Here is a 21,216-nt window from a genome sequence, read left to right as displayed (position 1 = left end):
CAAGGATGTTGTGTACGCCTATAACTAAAAAATAAATACTAAAGTTCTCTCTCTTTCTCTCTCTCTAAACTCTCTCTTTAAAAAAAAAAAAAAAAAAAAAGAACTGCTTGTGGGAAAGAAGCCAAGCAATGAAGGAAGACGAAAAGATTACTACTCTACATGTACTATCTGAAAATTTTCAGTAGGTATTAAACATATATATCAGTAAACATGTATTACTTTTTAAAAATTAAGAATTAAATTGAATTGAAACATTGGTCTTTAACTTAATACCAGTTTTCAAATGACCCTTTATGTAAGGACCTGCCATAGACAAGGAATTTTTCCTAAGTGGTCCAAACCCAAAAAATACCTCTTCCATAACCATACTGTATTACAGAATCCTTTTCCATCCTTGCTATCAACATATACAAAAAAGATGCCATTTCTACCACTGAAACTGTCCCTCTTTATCCCTCTTCAAAACGAAATTCCTGTCCCCCATGATGGATCCATTCAGGATATACACTCCAGATCTTCCAACTCACATATGTATGCTGCTGCGGTCAGAACTCCATCTGATAGTAAAACAGGGCCTATCTTTTCCACTCATTATCTGTGTGCCTACTGGCTTATCTCTACATGTAAACTCTGGCCAGCCACTCACACTCTGAACCTTGCCCGGGTACTTCAATTTGGTCTTATAAGAATCAATGAGATCAGCTTTGTCCTCAGGACTCTATTACCAAACATTCCATTTTGATATAAACTTGTCCTTAGCTGTAAACTGTAATACATAACACCATTATAATTCTCTCCCCATTTTTCAGCACCCACCTTTTCTTGACTCAGTGATGACTTCTCTTTTTCTAAAGCTTCAACATGCATTTTAAGTTTCAGATTGTCTTCAGCAAGACTGCTATCCTACAGAAATGTTAAAGTAGTATTTTCAGAAACAGGAAATTTCCAGTTCACAAAAAAAGCAGGCTACTTATACAATTGTGTGTTTCTACTCAGTATTTCCTTAGTGATACATAAAATTAGAAGACTATAACACTGGACCATTCAGAGCCAATCACTCATTTTAGGCATTCTTAAGGAGGATTTCTTTATTATGTTTATATATATATATATATTTTCTTAACAAAATAACCTCTAATTAATAGAAACTCCCTGAAGTTCTCAAAGAAAGTCAAAATGCATTCCTCATTTTGGTATAGCATCGTACAATGTCTCTATACACATAATTTTCATCAAATTGTTCTGCACAGTTATACCTGAATTTTTCAATTATAAAAATTTTTAACCTAATATAAATTTATGGTGCAAATAGTTTGTTTCTGTTATAAATTGGCAAACATAAAATTACTGTGACAAAAGTTCCCAGGGTATGTTCACATGAATTTGTTAAATAACACAAAACAAACTACTCTAATAAATTAAATTACTTTTTATTAGTAAACCAATGCTAAAAGCTTTCTTCTATAACATGAGCTTACCTGGTTTAAACCATTTAGTCTCATTATTTCATTTTCAGCATCTGTAAAAACAATTAAATGAACCTGACATTACAATTATTTAGAAAGTCTTTATAATAACCTCCCATACTAAACTCAGAAAAGCAACCCCATTAAAACAAAGTGTACTTATAAGAACCATTAGCAAGCTTTAACAGTTCTGGCAAAACATTTTTCTCATTTCATACTTCTATTTTTTCATTTCATACTTCTAGAAATCATATTAAATCAGTTAATCTATATTAAAATCCAATTCTTCAGAAAAGAAAGAATAAGTGTATTCTGTATGAATCATATGTTACTGCTTTCATAAAAATACTAACAACAACTGTGTTTCCAAATGAGCTGATTAGTTTGGGCAACCAGGAATAGTATAAGGCTTAAGACTCGGAGAAAAGAAACCTCAAAAGTAACAAATATATATTTATATTACAACAATACAATAATATCTCAATTGTCTTAGGTAATTTAAATATGAATGTACTACATACAGATCCAAAAATAGAAGAGATTCTGGAAGAAGAATACAGAACAGAATACTGTGAGCTCAGCTGAAGTCATTCATTTAACATTCAGTTGAAGAAATATTGAGCATATATGATGAGGCCAATACCAGATAAGGCAAAAATTTAGTCCTTGCTCTTAAAGAGCTTACAATTCAGAGGAGAATAAGTAAACATGTGATTATAATACAGTGTGATACAGCAAACAAAAAGGAATCATGAAAGCAAAAAGGGCAAACATCTAGTAGAGATTAGGTGGAGAAAATGGGGCCAGAGAAAAGTCAGTGCAAGTACTGGACAATGAAGGTAACACCTGTATTAAACCACTACACTAAGAGTTAGCTCAAAGAAACGTAAGGATACTCCACACAAAGAGAATGCAGCAAACAAAACAGTGACAGAGCTCAGACAAGACTGTTGGCTTAAGCTACAGATAGTTCAATATGGTTAAAGCTTAGAATGGTAGAATGGGAAGAGTAGAAACTGAAGAGTAGACAGGTATCAGATCATGAGGGGCATTACATGTACGACTACGGAAGTTTAGACTTCATCTTGAAGTTCCTGGTAAGCAATAAAGTACTTTTTAAAAAGTAGGAGAATAATCTGCTTTGTGTTTCTGAAAATTTATTCTTGCTACAAAATGAAAAAATAAAATGAATTGAAGGAGGCAGCATGGGAGCCTGAGAATTAAATTTTGTAACATTGACATAATAATTGACATGGACCACTTTTCTAAAGAGAACTCTGCAGCAAGTAACTCACAAAACAACAAACAAGGAAGATATTATTATTATTCCAACCACATACATGAGAAAACTGAGGCAGAGAGATGTTAACTAATTTACCCAAAGTCATCTAGTTAGTGACAAAAGTTGGATTCCAGCCCAGCCTTATTCTTAAACACTACGTTATTATGCTCAAGCGGGCACAGTGGTGCATGCCTGTAATTCCAGGAGGTTGAGACAGGAGAATAGGGAGTTCAAAGTCAGCCTCAGCAATGGCGAGGCACTAAGCAACTCAGTGAGACCCTGTCTCTAAATAAAATACAAAATAGGGCTGGGGATGTGGCTCAGTGGTCAAATGCCCCTGACTTTAAACCCCAGTACACATAAAAATTGAATAAATAAAAAGAGATCTACCATCGTTAACACGAGCAAAAGCAATTATGATTAACTGAAATGAATCATGGCAATGGAAATGGGAAAGGGGATAAGGACTAGGGCAGTAGATTTATTTAAGCAAATGATGGATCACCTGATATAATTAAACTTATTTTATAAAACAGCAGAGTTATTCTGATTGAAACCAAATGAGAAAGAGGTCCAGGACCTTACACTTCACTGCCTTCCCTTTACCTGCATGGCAGCTCTCAGGACAGATGAACCTGTGAGAAACCCTGGAACTCCTCTGGGATACAATCCTGAAATATCACTCGGCCAGAGAGAAGAAAAGAAAACCCATAGGACTTGTCAGTGACGACTTCCAGCATTCTGATTTGAGAGACCAGTGAATACTACCAATCACCAAGGCTAGGAAAGGAGAAGTTGACAATGATTTTACTTTGAACCTAACTTTAGTTCAAAAACCCAGGTGATTATATAGAGTTGGCTGACTAGATCAGCAGCTGGAGAAAAAAGGCAGCTGAGGGGTACAGATGTGGGGAGTAACAAGCACACAAGGATTGGAAACTTCCAGAGCAGTAATGAATGAGTTCATAAAGTGAGGGTTTATACTGTGAGAAGATAATAAAGTGCAAAATTAAATGCATCTTTTCAAGCTGAAAAGCTCTCATTATATGTTCCTGGAATGTATGAATACTAGTGATTTATCTATCTAATTTAATATTTTTGTACCAGTGAACACATCAACTTGAGCATGGAAAACAGTAGATGACCTAAAATTCTTATCATTTGGGCCTCTGCTTCAATTTAGGAAATCATTTAAAAGGGTAACAATGGACTTGTAAAGATGGAATGCTGCATTCCCTGAATGGAGAGTCTGGGATGTGATAAGTTATAGAAAGTATTCAGTTCTGTGTAGACTAAAAGAAACAGTACCTCTCCACAGCAATGTGTGCACTGGATTTACTTCTCAGAAATCCACGAGGCTTCCTAAATCGCTGATTTCCATGTAAATACATAAAAAATAAAGGAAGGCTAAGAGACACCTAGTCAATAATTGACCCATTTTGATAGAAAAGTATTTTTTGTTGCCTATTAGCTATGGCAATGAATTCACACCAAACAATTTTAATCAAATTATAGACGGTTCCACAAATACTCCATTTTCATGAAGTATTTGTCTACTAAAGTATGTGTGTCTCTAAAAACAATTCCAAAGCACTGAAACAATAATCTGAAATAAGTCCCAAGCATTCTATACCAGACAGGGCTTGTTGCAGCCTGAGCACTTCTTCCACTGTTGAACTCTGTGGAAGAATTTTTCCCTTTTCTGCCACAGTAGCACTCTGCTCCATCCCAGAAGGCTGCAATTTACTACATTCCAGTTTCAAGTTTTCACACTGTTCAATCATTTGTCGATTTTCCACACTGAGTTGTTCCTGTTCTCTTTTCAAGGTATCTCTGTCATTTTCTGCAGAAGATAATTTTTTATTTATGTCTTTGATTTTTCCCTCAAGTTCTTCAATCTTTCTTTTAGATTCTACTTTTTCAGTTTGTAGAACCTGAATAGTCTTCTGCATCTCACTGATTTTAGGCTCATCAGTTACTATAACTCCTGAGTCACCTAGAACATAAACAAAGTCAAGGACATCATGTGTTAAATACCAAGAAATAAATACTTACTATATATACAACTAAGATTCAAGTTCTGAACTTGGAAAGCTTAAAAAGAAAATTTAAATTACTATCTTAAACTAAGCACTTTAAAAATGAATAAAAAATTGGAGAAACATCAGAATCAACTACTAAAAAGCCAATGTATATGAAAATATCTTGAATCATTTATCACCAACATATCATCACCAAACAATGCAACAAAGAAATCTACGAAAGTTGTAATTGTTTACCATAAAAGCAAAAAGGACCTTTCCATTTTACAAAATCTTGAAAGCTATGTCATTTTCTAAACATCTGCCAAATGAGTAAACCAATCACTTACTCATTTTTTGGAACTTAGTCCAAGTTTACAGCAGTGTCCTGGTCTTAGAGTACTAGTTTGCCATTTGTGTCATCTAATATGTGAAACTACTAAAATTAATAACCTTGTTGTAACTGATTTTCAAGTTCTTCAATTCGTTCTTCATAGTCACGTAACTCTTCTCGATGCCGGCGACTTATCTCTGCCAGTTTCTGTTGATGTGCATTCTGCAAAACTGACATTTCATGTTGATGTTCATCTATGTCTCGACTTCGGTTTTGTTCAAGTACCTTAAAAAATAAAACAAAATTAACCACATTTATGATCAATAAATTTACCTAAGCTATTTATTTCACTATCATCCAAGGTCTGTATTATTAAAATTACTTCTCTAAGCATATTAAGGCTGAAAATAATTTAAACACAGTTCCAAAATTTGAACAATTTGGAAAAACTCCCCCCACTCCTTCCTGTCTTAAACCTTAAACAGTCATCTCTCTCCACCACCCTCTGCCCCACACGAATACTAGGAACTGAACCCAGGGCCTCTGACATGCTAGGCAAGTGCTCTACCACTAAGCTATATCCCCACCCCTTTTCATTTTTTCTTTGTGACAGTCTCACTAAGTTGCCCAGGGAGGGCTCAAACTCATAATCCTCCTGCCTCAGGCTCCCAATTAGCTGGCATGACAGGCTATGTCCCACCTCACCCTATAGTTTTTCTTTTTTCTTTTTTTTTTAGTATTGGAGATTGAACTCACAGGCACTCGACCACTGAGACACATCCCCAGCCCTATTCTGTATTTTATTTAGAGACAGGGTCTCTTTGAGTTGCTTAGTGCCTCGCCGTTGCTGAAGCTGGCCTTGATATCACAATCCTCCGGCCTCAGCCTCTCAAGCTGCTGGGATTACAGGCGTGCACCACTGAGCCCAGCTAGTTTTTCTATTTTTTTTTTTTTAATATTTTTTTAGTTTTAGGTGGACACATATCTTTATTTTATTTTTATGTGATGCTGGGGATCAAACCCAGTGCCTCATGCATGCTAGGAGAGTACTCTTCCACTGAGCCACAACCCCAGCCCGTAGTTTTTCTATTTTTAATGAGGGAACATCAACAAGAAAATACTGAAAACAAAAGATGAACATAAACTTCTCCTTTTCCAAACAACCTATTCCACCATTACCAGCATCAACCCTTTGAGAAATCTGTACCTGTTTTCCTACTACCACTATTCTCTTGCTCAGCCTTTCCTTCTCCAGGCCTACTGGAACTCCCAACTGTCAACCAAAGTGCTTTATTACCCAAGTTGAGACCAATAATGCTTCTCCAGAAACCTGGACATGGAAGCATCCTGAGAGCTGCATCCTTAAAAGTCTGTATACTGTATCTTGCTAGATTCCTGATGCTGCTCCCATTTCTGTCCTTCCTGATGCCAGAATGCTCAACTCTTCCTTCAGTCCTACAGACAGACTATTGTGGATCCTTCCAGTAAATCCTCTTTTGTTTTACTTAGCCAGAGAAAGCTTTTACTGCTTATAACTTAAGAATCCTAATCTATACATTAGCTATTTTTTCTTGAGGTGTAAGTGTAAGTCATTCTTTAATCCTATGCACTTCTGTGCCAGCACTGGACTCAAAGCCTCATATGTAAACCTCAAAACAAACCTACACGGTAGGTAAAACAACCATATCTAGCTTACTATAGCAGAAGAGAAGCTTAGAAAAGTTAAGAAACCTGCCCAAAGTAGAACCGTTGGTAAATAGCATATCCAGGTCTCACTCTGGAACTTATCACATATTACTATTAGAATAACAATAAACCCTCAAAGTAAAAATTCTATATCTGCAATAATTTCAGCACTAAAAGCAATTCACTATCACAATAAACATATAAACTACGCCTTTTCTTAAAAGAAATAATAATTGACAGAAACTAGCGAATTTCTACCACTAAAGTAAAACAATTCTTTCCAATAAAAAATAGTAGCATTTTATTTTGTCAATATCCTTCAACTCTAAAAACCTTGAAACTTCAGCAAGCTTGAAATTCTGTTAATGCAGTTTTATGAGACAGAGTACACACACATAGGAAAAATAAACTACTGAAAAAATGTTCAAAACCAAATTATTTTGGAAAGAGATATTTTTATATACCTTACTTGTCATAAAGTTAATATGAACCAGTTAAAAATGTATATCATAATCTATAATCACTCTTAATTAAGACTTTTAGTGATTATGCTTATATTTTTACATACAAATTTTAGATGCATAAAAGTTAATGACAGGGGCTGGGGATATAGCTCTGTTGGTAGAGTGCCTGCCTTGCATGCACAAGGCCCTGGGTTCAATCCCCAGTACCACACACACACACACACACACACACACGTCAACGACAACATCTGACCTACCTTGATAGTATTTTGTAGTTTGCAGATTTCACTTTGATCAGAATTATGTGTTCCCTGTGCCTTAGAAGTTCAGAAAAAGAGAATCAGAAAACAACACCATTTTTTTTATAAAATAGAAAGTCACTAATTTTATTAAAAGATACTTGTCAAAAAAGAAGAATTTCCCAGGTAGATTCTAACTCAAGGATGCCAAGAACTTTGTTCAGTAGAGAGTAATACATAATAAAAGATACTAATATACAAGAATGTGTTAACTAATTGGGGAGACAACAGTTTTGCAAAATATCTAAATTTAAGATTTAAAAAAACAGAATATTTTATTTATTTACGTAGCTTAAATATTTATTTATGCAGCTTAAATATTCAATGTGAGAATAATTAAGCAGTTTTCTAAAAGGCACTTTCTGAAAGCTACCCAATATTAATGCTAATGATGATCTAGTAAAAATCTTTTAAAAATGATTTTACATATATATATATATATATATATATATATTTTTTTTTTTTTTTTTTTTTTTTTTAGTTGTAGATGAACACACAGTATCTTTATTTTTCTGTGGTGCTGAGGATCGAACCCAGTATCTCCGCATGCAAGGCAGCACTTTACCACTAATAATAGCCCCAACCCTATTATTTAGTTTGAAAAGAAAATAAAAGAACTTTGGATTTTTCTTATTCAAAGCTGTATGTTTTTCATTTACCTTTTTAAAATGTTTACTTGATACCTAATAGCTGTACATATTTATGGGGATACAAGTGATGTTTTGATTTATTTATACATTGAGAATGTTCAAATCAGGGTAACTAGCAGTATTATCTCAAACACTTAGCATTTATTTGTGGTGATAACATTCAAAATTCTCTCTTCTAGATATTTTGAAATATACTATACACTACTGTTATCTACAGTCACCCTAGTACCCAAAAGATCATCATAATTTATTTCTCCCATCTAACTAATTTTGTACCCACTGACCAACCTCTCCCCATCCCTCCCTCTACCCGCCAATGCGCATTTATCCTTATTAACACTTAACTATATATCATGTTAATGAACCAAAAAGACAGTATAATGGAAAGAATACAGTATTTGGCAGTCAAGAGATATATATTTGCTTTGTAACTTAAATCACTATGACAATGAGGGTGTTACTTTTGGAAATAACTTTGTTTCCCTGTTCGTAAAACAGAAGTAATAAATATGTCCTGTAGCTATTAAGGATAATATACATAGACATATATGCCTCACTAGAAAATTAAGCCCCTGTAAGGTCCCAAATATGCCCTTTTCACCTTCATGTTCTAGAAGAGATCTATCACAAACTAGGCAAAAACCCATCTTCCCCTATGAAATCTTACCCTCAACAACATTTCTTAAAATGTATCCCCCTTGGGATTAATCAGAATCACCTGGGAGTATGTATTCATTTGAACACTGTTTCCAAGGCCCTGAAATAAATTACTAAATAAATCTCCAGAGATAAAACAGGAAATCCCTGATACTATCAAGTTCTTCAGGTTATTTTTACACATACACAACTTAAGAATTATTGCTTTTTTAGAGATAAAATGGACAGATTGCCCTTATTACAGTTTACTTTAGGTATTGGGAATGTTTAGCAAAATGGGAAGCATGCAGATCATTTTAATTAGGAAGATTTCTCCTTTACATAGCTAGATTACATTCACAAAAAGAGAACAAAAAAATCTAAGTATTTACTTTGTTTTTCCCCCTACATGAATGAAGTTAAATCCAAGTTAACAATGTATCAATTTATTCTAAGTCTTGTGTCTTTTGCAAACCTCCACAGTCTATAAAATCTGATGTGTAAGACAAAAAAAAAAAAAAAAATGTTCCTTGGAAAAAAGTTTATATCTCCCAAATAGCAAGTATTTCATTTCCGATACATGTGAAAAAAAATCACAAAATAATTTAACATATTTGATAATACCAATGATCAGATTTTCATTTTATATATTACTAGAGCTAACAAAAATCTCAGATAGGGGCTGGAGATGTGGCTCAAGTGGTAGCGCGCTCGCCTGGCATGCGTGCGGCCCGGGTTCGATCCTCAGCACCACATACAGACAAAGATGTTGTGTCCGCCAAATACTAAAAAATAAATATTAAAATTCTCTCTCTCTCTCCCTCTTTCTCACTCTGTCTCACTCTTTCTAAAAAAAAAAAAAAAAAATCTCAGATAAAAATCCAAGGAAATAGTGTCAAACATAGTGCTCTGGAGCCCTAGTGTTTCCATCAAAGAAGTCTCAGAGACTTCAGGGGGAAAAGAAGCTAGCTCCACTCAATTCTTCTTTCTTTTCTTTTTTCTTTCTTTCTTTCTTTCTTTTTTTTTTTTTTTAATTTTTTTAGTTGAACATGGATACAATACCTTTGTTTTTCTTATTTATTTATTTTTATGCAGTTCCAAGGATCGAACCCAATGCTTCATTTTGCAGGACAAGCACTCTGTCACTGAGCTATAACCCCAGCCCCTCAATTTTTCTTTTGATTCCTGGGCTTGTAACTTTTATTTTGAAAAATGGATCTTTTGCTTTAAAATTTTTGAAAAAAAAATTTCCAAATATTGTACAGAAGGGGAAAAGGAGGCTGAGAGAGAAACATAACCTGACCAAAACCACTGAGAGAACCACTGGCAGAATTAGAATATAGATTTTCTATTTTCTTGTCCAGGATTATTTCTGATACCAAACACCTCACACACTGCTTCCTAAATAGCATCAATATTTTTACTCATTCACAGTTTTAAAAAAACTCACCCACATTTTACCTACCTCAGCAATATGCCTCCAATGGCCAACTTCAGATTCAAGTCTTGAAACTTCAATTGACAATCTGTTTATTTCTTGTTGTGATGAAATTATGTCACTAAAGTCCATGTCATCATCACGAAAGGCTGAAAAATGACTACTCATTCCGTAAACAAATGAAGACGGTGCAGTGGTTGTTGGTATACCACCAGCTCCTGACTGTACCGATTGAGCAGCTGACTGTAGTTTCAACAATTGATCTTGTAGTGCAATCTGTCTTGCTTTAAGGTGGCTGATTTCTACCTATATATTTATAATCCATGTTTTAGAGAAGGTACTTTCAAACAAATTGATCTTTTTAAACCTTCATTATATTAAAAGGTAGAATGATTTGTTTAAGACTAATCATTCACTAAGTATCTTTTAAGTGAATCCAAGTCACTTACAACATCCCAACTATAAAATTTTTATTTAAAAAAACATAATTACCATAGTTAAAGCACATATATTTTAAGTAGTATGAAGATCAAAATTTTACTCATATATTAAGTAAAACAATAAATTTCTCAGTTAAACACAGGTTTCCTATCTTCTATGAAAGGGCTAATACAGGATATTTCTTAGGGCTCTGTTGGTGATCATCAAACCTTATGATGAGAAAATGAAAAGCTGTGTCAATCTATATATTAAGTTTTCTTTAGAATTTCTGCTGGAGGCCAGTAGTGGTACATGCCTGTAATCTCAGACTCAGGAGGCTGAGGAGGCTGAACTGCAAGTTCAAGAACAGCCTCAGCAACTTAGTGAAACTCAGTCTCAAAATAAAATCTAAAAATAATTTTAAAGGGCTGAGGATGTAGCTCTATGGTATAGCACCCCTATGTTCAATCCCTGGTACTTGAGAAGAAAAAGAAAAGGAAAAAGAATGAACAAACAAACATCTGTTGCAAGAGTCTTATGTATCTGATTATGGCTGAATTTAGTCTTAAAATGCACCATGAATCAGAGATAATGCTTCTCTACACAACACAGCTGGAATAATGCTTTGATTTATAGATCCATTCTTTGTAGATAACACAGTAAACCCATGGTTATTAGCTCATGAGTCTCAGAAGGAAATAATGCACTCAAAGAGGCCCTGGCTTTAATACTGGCAACAAGCAGGCAGTGAAAATCTGACCCTATTCAGGAAGAGAACAGTATACAAAAGTTCTGAAACCCTGAACAGAGTTTTGATTAAAGGCTGGCCATACTAAACCATAACCCCCCAAAATTATGAACATAGGACCTACCATAATGCCACATCCATTCTGAGTGAGAGAATACTCAAGTCATCTAGACACAACTGAAATAACCTTAAACTAGCCTAAGACACTACCATAATATGGTAGTATAAGACATTACCATAACCAAGGAAAACTTGATACTGGGAAAATAGCCAGGAGGTAGCAACATTTCTACAGGTGTAAAACTAATCAATTAGTCAAACAAAAACCAAATACGTGTATACTTTATGTCATAACAAACAGATTTTTTCATATTAGAGCCCCTTTCTCTAGTACAGACTTACATATATAAATTTTATTCTTTTTTCCATAAATGATATGAGATAAACTGCATCTTCAGGGAATAGAGACATCACAAAGAGTGTAGCAAACAGATTCAGAAAACAGCAGAGGTATATAGTTATGTATTATCATTCATTCTACTAAAAAATACTGAAATCCATATTTTAGATATATTTTTAACACAGAAAGAGTTGTCATTATACTATAAATATTTACATCAAGTTTTAGAGCTACTCAAGTGCAAGCTTTAATAATAACAACAAATTCCAAACTTGAATGTTTAATGTGTTCTCTAATATCAATAGTTAAAAAGAAAATAAAATGCCAAAATTTTCCACACAAGTGTTTCCAACTATGGGGTGAGCATTAGAATCATATGGAAGCTTCTGAAAATTACCAACATCAAGGTCCCTTCCCAGTACACTAATTTTCCCAGGATACTCAGAATCTTCTGAGGTATATGAACATGTATATTTTTTAAAGGTGTCTGTCACTAATGATTCAGCTGCAAACCCCTGGGTAGGAACTACTATTTCTATCATCATGTCCGTTAAGTCAGTGCTACTCAAAGTGTGATCCAGTGATTGATGCCATGTACATTTGCTACCAGTCCACAAATACAGAAATTCAAAGAGTAAAGTCTAAAGACTTTGAAAGCAGTTTAGCAATAAACTGTTATATCTGTGTTGAATCTTTAAAAAAGAGAAAAAAAAATGGGTTTGTAAAAAATTAAGCTCTAGAGCCGGGCACGGTGGCACATACCTATAATCCCAATGGGTTTCACAAAAAAATGATGTACAATATAAAAGGTCACAGAATAATAGCCTTTAAAATGCACTTTCAAATTAAAGCTACAAATGCATTTTGTATACATTTTACCCTTGCAGAAATTTGTTTTTATTATATTATGTAAAATAATAAATTGCCATCAGTTTGAAAATTCAACTCTAAAGCTAGGCATGGTGGCACACACCTATAATCCCAATGGGTTGGGAGGTTGAAGCAGGAGGATCATGAATTCAAAGCCAGCTTCAGCAACTCAGCAAAGCATTAAGCAACTGAGTGAGACCCTGTCTCTAAATAAATTACAAAAAAAAAAGGTTGGGGATGTAGCTCAGTGGTTATGTGTCCCTGGGTCCAATCCCCGGCACCAAAATAAAGAAAATTAAAGCTCTACTTTATTTTTTTTTTAATTTTTTTTTATTTTTAATATTTTATTTACATTTTAGTTTTTGGCAAACACACATCTTTGTTTGTATGTGGTGCTGAGGATCGAACCCGGGCCGCACCCATGCCAGGCGAGTGCGCTACCGCTTGAACCACATCCCCAGCCCCTAAAGCTCTACTTTAAATGTGTATATTTACCCTCAATTTTTAACCTTAGCATGTCACTAAGGAACTAGAAACCAATTCATCTAACTTTAAAAACCCAAATAGGAAGTTACAGAAGAAATGAATTCTTAGTAAACAAAGTGAGTATTGAAATAATATGGATAATAAAATAGGAAATGGTTCAATTCAAAGTAAGTTTTTATTGGACTCCACTTATGTACTAAACATGAAAAAGAATTCAGTAACAGCATGACACATAGAAACATAGTCCATATTTTAAGGATGCAGGTAACACTGGTTAAATTATATAATATCACTAATACCGCAAAGATAAGCCAATTCCAAAACAAACATTTCAATCAAACTAGAAAAAAGCAAAAACATTTATAAAACAGTAAAAATAAATTATAATGTACTTAATTTTATTTTTCCATGGAAAATCAAATATATGCACCAACATAACAGACACTTGTATAGACAAAGCATTTTTTTAAAAAGAAATTATCTCTAAAAATGATCATGCTGATTTAAAACAACTTAAGAAAATAGTTAAGAATAGTATTGAGATTATGAAATAGTTAAGAGATTTCATAAAATTAGAAATCATGAGCAACAGATGCCTGAAGATATTTTATTAAAAAAAACTTTTCTTCTTTTAGAAAGTAGAAATTAATCTCTGCAAAGGTTAGTTTTTATAATATAAATAAAAGTTTACAAGTTTTATTGAATTCAATACCCTTTCAATATTTTTATGGATCTAAAAATAATGGTGAAATAAATACAAAGTAATTGTAATAACCTTTACCTCTTTCTGCTGCAGTTGATTTCGGTAACTTGCAGACTGATGCTTTATTTGAAGCTCTGATGCTTCATGCTTTTCTTCCAGATCAGTACAATATTTTTTAAGTCTTTCATTCTAGAAGCAAAGAAAGTATTTTCAACAAAAAGAATACAAATAAAACAGGTTAGTGATGGCTACGGCACAGCACTGTTTCACAAAAAAATTGATATACACTATAAAAGGTCACAGAATAATTGCCTTTAAAATGCACTTTCAAATTAAAGCTACAAATGCATTAAGCATGTTTATATAGAATATGCCTAATCCTAAATCAAATTTGGGTGTAGATTTTGCTTCTTTGATTTTATGCTACAAAGTCACTGATCACAGGTCTGGGGCTGTGGCTCAGTAGTAGAGTGCTTGTCTCAAATATGTGAGGCACTGGATTCGATCCTCAGCACCACACAAAAATAAAAATGAAATAAAGGCATTGTGCTCATCTACAACTAAAAAAAAATATGTAAACAAAAAGAGTCAATACATAGTTAAATGAATTAAAGAACATTATCTATTCTGAGTATATGTTTGTTTTGAAACAGGGTTTCACTATGTTGACAAGACTGGCCTAAAACTCCTGGGTCCAAATAATCCTTCTGTCTCAGCCTTCTGAGTAGCTAGGACTACAAGTAAGTACCACCACACCCAGCTTTAGATATGTTTTCAAAAACCAGAAAAATTCAGAATAAAAACCTGGACTTTAAGTTAAACTTAAAATATTACCATTTCTAAATAAAAGTTTTAAAATTATCACTTTATTCATACCTCATGTAAATTATTTGTAAAAATGACAATATAAAAATATTAAGAGTACACTAGATGAAAGATCACAAATGTGAGGACAACTTTCTTGGCACATAGAGAATTAAGTTAGCTTAGGGTGGTTGCTTTTACTTACAACTAAATAATTTAACTAAGTTAGGCGCAGTGGCACACACTTGTAATACCAGCAACTCAAGAGGCTGAGGCAGAAGGATTCCAAGTTCAAAGCCAACCTCAGCAACTTAGCAAGGCACTAAGCAACTTAGTGAGAACCTGTCTCAAAATAAAAAATAAAAAAGGGCTGGGGATGTGGCTCAGTGTTTAAGTGCCCCTGGGTTCAATACCCAGTACTCAAACAACAACAACAAAAAACACCCTAACTAATTCAGTCAGCCAAAACATTTAACATCTGTAAGCAAATCTAATTTGTAATGGAAAACACACTACTCTTCTATACTAAACTTTCTAAACAGACTATTCAGAAATATCATTATCTTTTTTATTTTAGTTTAGTTTAACAGCAGTGAGTCCTGGATGGTGATATGTTGCATAGTTACAGAAAAGATTATGATGTCATAAGAGTTTTAATGCCACCAAGAATCACACAGTTAAAATTACCTGACAAATAAAGCCCTTTTTTCCTTTAGTATTTGAGTACCTCTGGATAAGTACCAATGAGGAAGCTAGATCACATTTGAGTTTTACCAAAAATAAACATTTCTAAACATTGAAATCATACTTGCCATAGACCCAATAGACATTCACTGAGCAGGTTAACCATATTTACTTTTCTCCCCAAATGGGTCATGGGGAATTCACCTAGGTTAATGCCATTCACACACATACTTCTGCTGTTTAATTTTTCTGGGTGAGTCTGTACCAATGAGTACTTTTTAAAGAATTTCCTATCTCAGCCATTAAGTTCATCTGTCACTACAGCACCTACTTTTCTTATTAAGTCATTACTGCTAACGTCCCTTAATGCCACCAAATTGTCTACACACAGAAAGTTAATACAGTTCTACAGGGGTTTCGCTACTTTCAATTCCACAAACTTACCTTGATATTCTAAACCAAAGTTCAATAATGTTTGTTAGTAGTATTTTCTTACATCTAAATCCAATGTTCTTTTTATAACTTAGTAGAAAGGAAACACTTTCCACAGTGCTCTAACAATACCTTTTGCTGCAATTCAAGTGCTCTCTCACTGTTATTATTCCAATGCTAACTAGTTGACTTTTATTCCTTTACAATAGCTTCTACTGTGAAATCCTTTCCTTTCAAGGCTTTCCTTTGAACCCCTACCAAGTTTCCCCATTAAGCACAATGTCTAGAACTAGTCACAACTAGACATTAATAACAAATAAAACAGCAAAATTAACTTGCTATTCCTATATTCTTAACTTCTCTGTACGCAAATATTATTCTCTCAACATTAGAATATTAAAAAGCTCTAGATTAAACAATCCCATTCTTCATATCATACTTAAATGTACTACCATAATTTAGCATTCCTTAATAACGATAAACTTTTGCCCCTATTACTTCTACTTTTGGCAGTTTTCCTACTTTCAATATGTAGAAGTACAGAGGAAAATATTAAAGAACAACAAACTGTTGTCATGAAAATAAATTCTTCATCTAAGTAAGCCTCCTAAAAGTTAAAAAGAAACAAGATACACAGAGGAAAAAAAGTGGTAAGCAATGTAAAGAGAGAACTGAAATCCTGAATAACTTCATGGTTTCAAAAGAGAAAAATCTAAGATTGATAGTAGTCTTCAATTTTCCTTACCTCGGATCTTAGTGTAGATTCAGTACCTTCAACTTCCTTTCTCTGACAATTAGGTAAACCTGCTACAAAAGAAATTCATATATTGAATATTTGGTCAACACATATGATGGAATAAATAGGCTTTCTGTGTGTGTGCGCTGCGGATTGAACCCAAGGCCTTGAACATGCTAGGCAAATGCTCTACTACTGGGGCTCCACATTCCCAGCCCTAAGTAGGCATTTTAAGAAAAACACATTTCACCGAGTTTAAATAGAGTAGTATGGGCTGGAGTTGTGGCTCAGTGGTACAGTGCTTAACTAGCATATGTGAGGCACTGAGTTCAATTCTCAGCACTGCATATAAATAAATAACATAAAGGTCCATCAACAATTAAAAAATAATAATAAACAGAAAGTAGGCTAATACAAGAGCAAATTCAGAAGATATTTATCATCTGATTTTCACCACAACTTATCATTGCCACTAATGTTCTTCATTGTCACATAGGTCATTCTCTTTGCCAATCTCCTACACCTTAGGATGTCTACCTTTAGTAGCTACTACAGCAGACAAAAAGTGCTGACTTTCTCAGTGAAAAAAACACAATGTTCATCATTTTTCAATGTTTACTACTTGCTGAGAGTATTTATCAAAATTTTGTTACAGGAAATTAGAAGTTTTTGTAAATTTCTCTTTTTGGCTTGCCATAATTTTAAATGAAACATTCAACTGGGGCTTTAAGGCCCTATTTCTACTTCCTTTTTTTTTTTTTGGTACTGGAGATTGAACTCGGGGGGACACTCAACCACTGAGCCACATCCCCAGCCCAATTCTGTATTTTATTTAGAGACAGGGTCTCACTGAGTTGCTTAGTGCCTCGCCATTGCTGAGGCTGGCTTTGAACTCGCGATCCTTCTGCCTCAGCCTCCTAAGCCACTGGGATTACAGTAATGCACACCATACCTGGCTTGTATTCTATTTTTAAATAGAAAACAAATGAAATAGGTATTAAGCAAGTCCTATTGAAATACCAAGGGAAAGGAATAAAAGCTTTGAGCAACTCAGCAGATTTCTGATCACTCACATTTTTATTGACCATCTACTGTGTACCAAGGAAGATGCCATATACTGGACATATAAGGAGAAAGAAAAAAATACCATCCCCACCCTGGGCATCAAGGAAAATGAGCAATTATAACTCAATATGGTAAGTGTTGCTAGGCAGAGATCCTCAAAGTTCTGTTAGAACACAGAACACAGGCAATCAATTCAACTTGCGTAAGAGTCACAATGATTTCACCAAATGCTTGATCTGTGAGCAGGGTTGCTGGAAAACTGTTTTCCAGGCAAAGGAGGAAGTAGAGAAGAAAAGGCTTTCTGTGAAGAGGTCTGGAGTTCTATAGGTGCCTGACAAAGTTCTGCGTGACAGAAGCTCTAGGTATTGGCACACATGCATATATAAATAGATTAGGCATGGCAATTGGCAAGGCAATTAGAAAAGGAAGGTTGAACCCATATGGACAATTGTTGGCCTTCTAAAACTAAGAAATTTAGATTTTATCTGTGATAGGTCAAGAAATTTTTAAGCAAATTTGTTTTTAGAAAGTAACTGACACTGGGCATGGTGGCACATCCTTATAATCCCAGGGACTTGGCAGGCTGAAGCAGGAGGAAAACGATGAACTGTCAATAGACAGTTGCCAGCCTTAGCAACTTAGCAAGGTCCTAAGGCCCTAAACAATTTAGTGAGAACCTGTTTAAAAAAAAAAAGGCTGGGGATGTGGCTCAAAGGTTAAGCACTCTTGGGTTCAATCCCTGGTACCAAAAAAGAAAAGTAACTGGCAATACAGCAGAAAATAGAATGGAGTGCAGAAAGGATGAAAGAGCACTGAAGAAGTAGGAGTAACAAAGGAAAGTACAATTTTGACATAGGCCACAAGAATTTGGTGGCCAATGGGAAGTAGATAAAAGACAAAATAACATGACATGAAGATTTCTAGTTCAGAAAATTGAGTAGATAGTGAAACTGCTAAGATTGATATTATGGGAGTACCTTTAGTAGAGGAACAAAATTGAGGTCAAAGGAATAGCCAACTGCTTTCCCCTATCTGAGATACAAAGTTAAACCTAGTCATTTCCATAGTTTTCAGCCTCTGTTTCTAACTTCCCTCAAGTCCAAACAACCTTTTACTAGACACATGAAGAAAATCTTTCATTACCATCTCTAAACCTAACATATCTCCCACCCAAATAGAACTGGAAGCAGTAAAATGGATTTTGATTTTGGCAGCTCCACAATCTCACTTCTTCTCAAATAGACACCACACCAAAAAACTAAATGTAAGCTCTTTTTATCAAACCATTTTTCTCTATTTCAACCAAATAAATATGAAGGATTGGTTAAATAAGATAAAAACAAAACTAGGGGGCTGGGGGCTAAAAAACTCAGGGGTAGGGCAGTGCTTAGCATGTGTGTGAGCCCATGGGTTCAATCTCCAGCACCCCAAATTAAACCAGAATGCTAATTTATAAATTTATAAGAAATAAGTCTAATTGCTCTCATCTGAATGAGCAGCCCATTATCTCCCATAGTCATAGGCAGACTATGATTTTAAAATTCTCTTAACCCAAACCCTACTTGCTAAAAGAAATGTCAAGAAATAAAAATGGTGATTAACTAGAACACTCATTACCATGTCCCTTTAGGTCACTGTTCACTAACAAAATACGGTGAACTGTCAAGAGACAGTTGCTAAAGAATCCCCAAAAAAGGAGGATCTTCCCCATTCCGTTCCGTTGAAATACGGGAGAAACGGGCAATTATATAAAAAATACATTTTTTAGCTGGAACGCTGTAACATGCCATCACTATGAGGAAAGGCACAAAACAATTTACCTGAAAATCATAGGCATATTTCACTAACAAATAATATACTCAAGACAGCGTAAAGAAGTCACCAGATGTTTTAATCATGAGTTATTTCCTTTGCTACAAAAATCAAAGAAAACAAAAAAGTATATGTCGTAGACCATCCTTTTAACTGTATCGAAATAAAGGAAGATGATCAAAATCAGACCGCCCCCCGCCCCAAACTGAGGGTAAACTGACTGGGAGGCAAAGACAGACCCAGCAAAAAAACCTCAGCGCAGTTTCACTCCGCTTTGACAGGTCCAGGGTACCCAAAGGGAGCCTTCCCAGCACCCCACCGTTCTCATTAGAGAACTGGTAGAGAAGGAGGCAAAGGAGGAGTGCCAAAAAGGAAAAAAGGGCGGAGTGGCACTCCCCCGCGACCAGTCCCGTCTGCTGACCGGCGGAGGTGGGAACCAAACGGACGCTCGCGGGGTCCCAGAAAAGCCCTCCCTCCCCGCGCCCCAGCTGTTACCTTCTGCGTTTTCTAAATCATCCAGAAGCATGTCCCTAGTGAAGCTGGAGATCTGGTCGGTGAGAGAAGCCAAGCTGCCCCCCACCTGACCCAAGGAGTGGCCCAAGCCGGAGCCCAGGCCTCCTAACCAGGACGACATCGCTGCAACTTCAGTGAGCCATTGGACCCGCTGCAAAAACCGCGACCATCAACCATCCACTTCTCGCCCCCGAAAGTCCTCGAGCGTTGCGGGGTCAATTATGACCGAAGCACTCAGAATTCCACGCAGTGCGGGGCTCGAGCCAACCGTCGCGTTCTGCCCATAAACGCAGAGGCCTGGCCTGGGCTTTTACCGGGGACTCGCCGCCAGTGGCACAGTCACCCCCGCGGGGCCTCTGCTCCTTCCCTCGACTTTCCGCCGTCCGGCTTGGGTGACTTCTCCCTCTGTGTTAGTGACTTGCCCCAGCTCGGCGAGCTGCTCCTGCCACCTCGACGCCGGCCGCCATAACACCTCTCTCGGAGACCGGCAGAACCATAGAGAGGCGCCGCCGTGGCGCAGAAGGGCCCTGCAAAGCCTCCGGACGTGTCCTTGGCGCAAAGGAAAGTGGGATCGCGGAGGACCAAGCACGAGCAGGCGCGACCAACCTCCTCCACGTAGCCCTTAGGCTGCGAATCCAGAAGAACCGGTGGCGGTGCGACGCTCCCAACCTACCTGCGCGGCTGAGTTTTTAGCTAGAGTCGGCTCTGCGGAACGGTTGTGTCGTTGAAATCTGACTCCATCCTCGAGGGCGGCGGTGCGGACTTGGCGGGGTCATCACACCGCGCAGGAAGCGGCTTCTAATAACTTATCCACGTTACTCCATCACTTATCCAGTCAGTGAGGGGCCGCTCTGTGCCGGGCACTATATGTAGTCACTGTATGTAGTAGGATCCGAGGCTACAGAGCTATAAAAGACGGGATGCAAATTCAAGTGACCAGGCAGGAATCACAGTTTTTATTGATTACTTTCTACAGTAGAAATTTTCTTTTTTTTGGGGGGGTGGGGGGTGGGGTGGGGAGGGCGGTACCAGGATTGAACTCTCAGAGGCACTGGACCACTGAGCCCATCCCCAGCCCTATTTTGTATTTTATTTAGAGACAGGGTCTCACTGAGTTGCTTAGGGCCTCGCCATTGCTGAGGCTGGCTTCGAACTAGCAATCCTCTTGCCTCAGCCTCCCCAGCCACTGGGATTACAGGCGTGCGCCACCGCGCCCGCCTAGAAATTTTCTCTGGTTTTCCCAGGTCACATTTGGAACTCTGCCTTC

The 21,216-nt window shown here is 36.2% G+C and overlaps 1 protein-coding gene across 9 annotated transcripts in view; it reads right to left on the bottom strand.

Moving 5' to 3' along the window:
- Positions 1-20,434, bottom strand: part of Trip11 (thyroid hormone receptor interactor 11) — a 61,721-nt gene extending 41,287 nt beyond the window's left edge. For 8 of the 9 annotated variants that reach the window (XR_013090733.2, XR_013090735.2, XR_013090734.2 and 5 more), the window contains exons 1-9: positions 19,932-20,434; positions 16,569-16,630; positions 13,982-14,092; positions 10,304-10,582; positions 7,511-7,570; positions 5,223-5,388; positions 4,382-4,744; positions 1,479-1,519; positions 817-903 (exon numbers count right to left, since the gene is read on the bottom strand). Coding sequence is in view for 6 of the 9 variants with exons in the window: in XM_076849740.2 (XP_076705855.2) it covers positions 817-903; positions 1,479-1,519; positions 4,382-4,744; positions 5,223-5,388; positions 7,511-7,570; positions 10,304-10,582; positions 13,982-14,092; positions 16,569-16,630; positions 19,932-20,070 (1,308 nt within the window). In the remaining 3 variants the exon portion in view is untranslated. The remainder of the gene's footprint in view (positions 1-816; positions 904-1,478; positions 1,520-4,381; positions 4,745-5,222; positions 5,389-7,510; positions 7,571-10,303; positions 10,583-13,981; positions 14,093-16,568; positions 16,631-19,931) is intronic. The other variant, XM_076849741.2, reaches the window with a different exon arrangement.
- Between the last annotated feature and the right edge of the window lie 782 nt (positions 20,435-21,216).

The sequence above is a fragment of the Callospermophilus lateralis genome, chromosome 3 (genome assembly GCF_048772815.1).
Source record: "Callospermophilus lateralis isolate mCalLat2 chromosome 3, mCalLat2.hap1, whole genome shotgun sequence".
Classification (NCBI taxonomy): domain Eukaryota; kingdom Metazoa; phylum Chordata; class Mammalia; order Rodentia; family Sciuridae; genus Callospermophilus; species Callospermophilus lateralis.
This window is presented reverse-complemented; position numbering and strand designations above follow the sequence as displayed.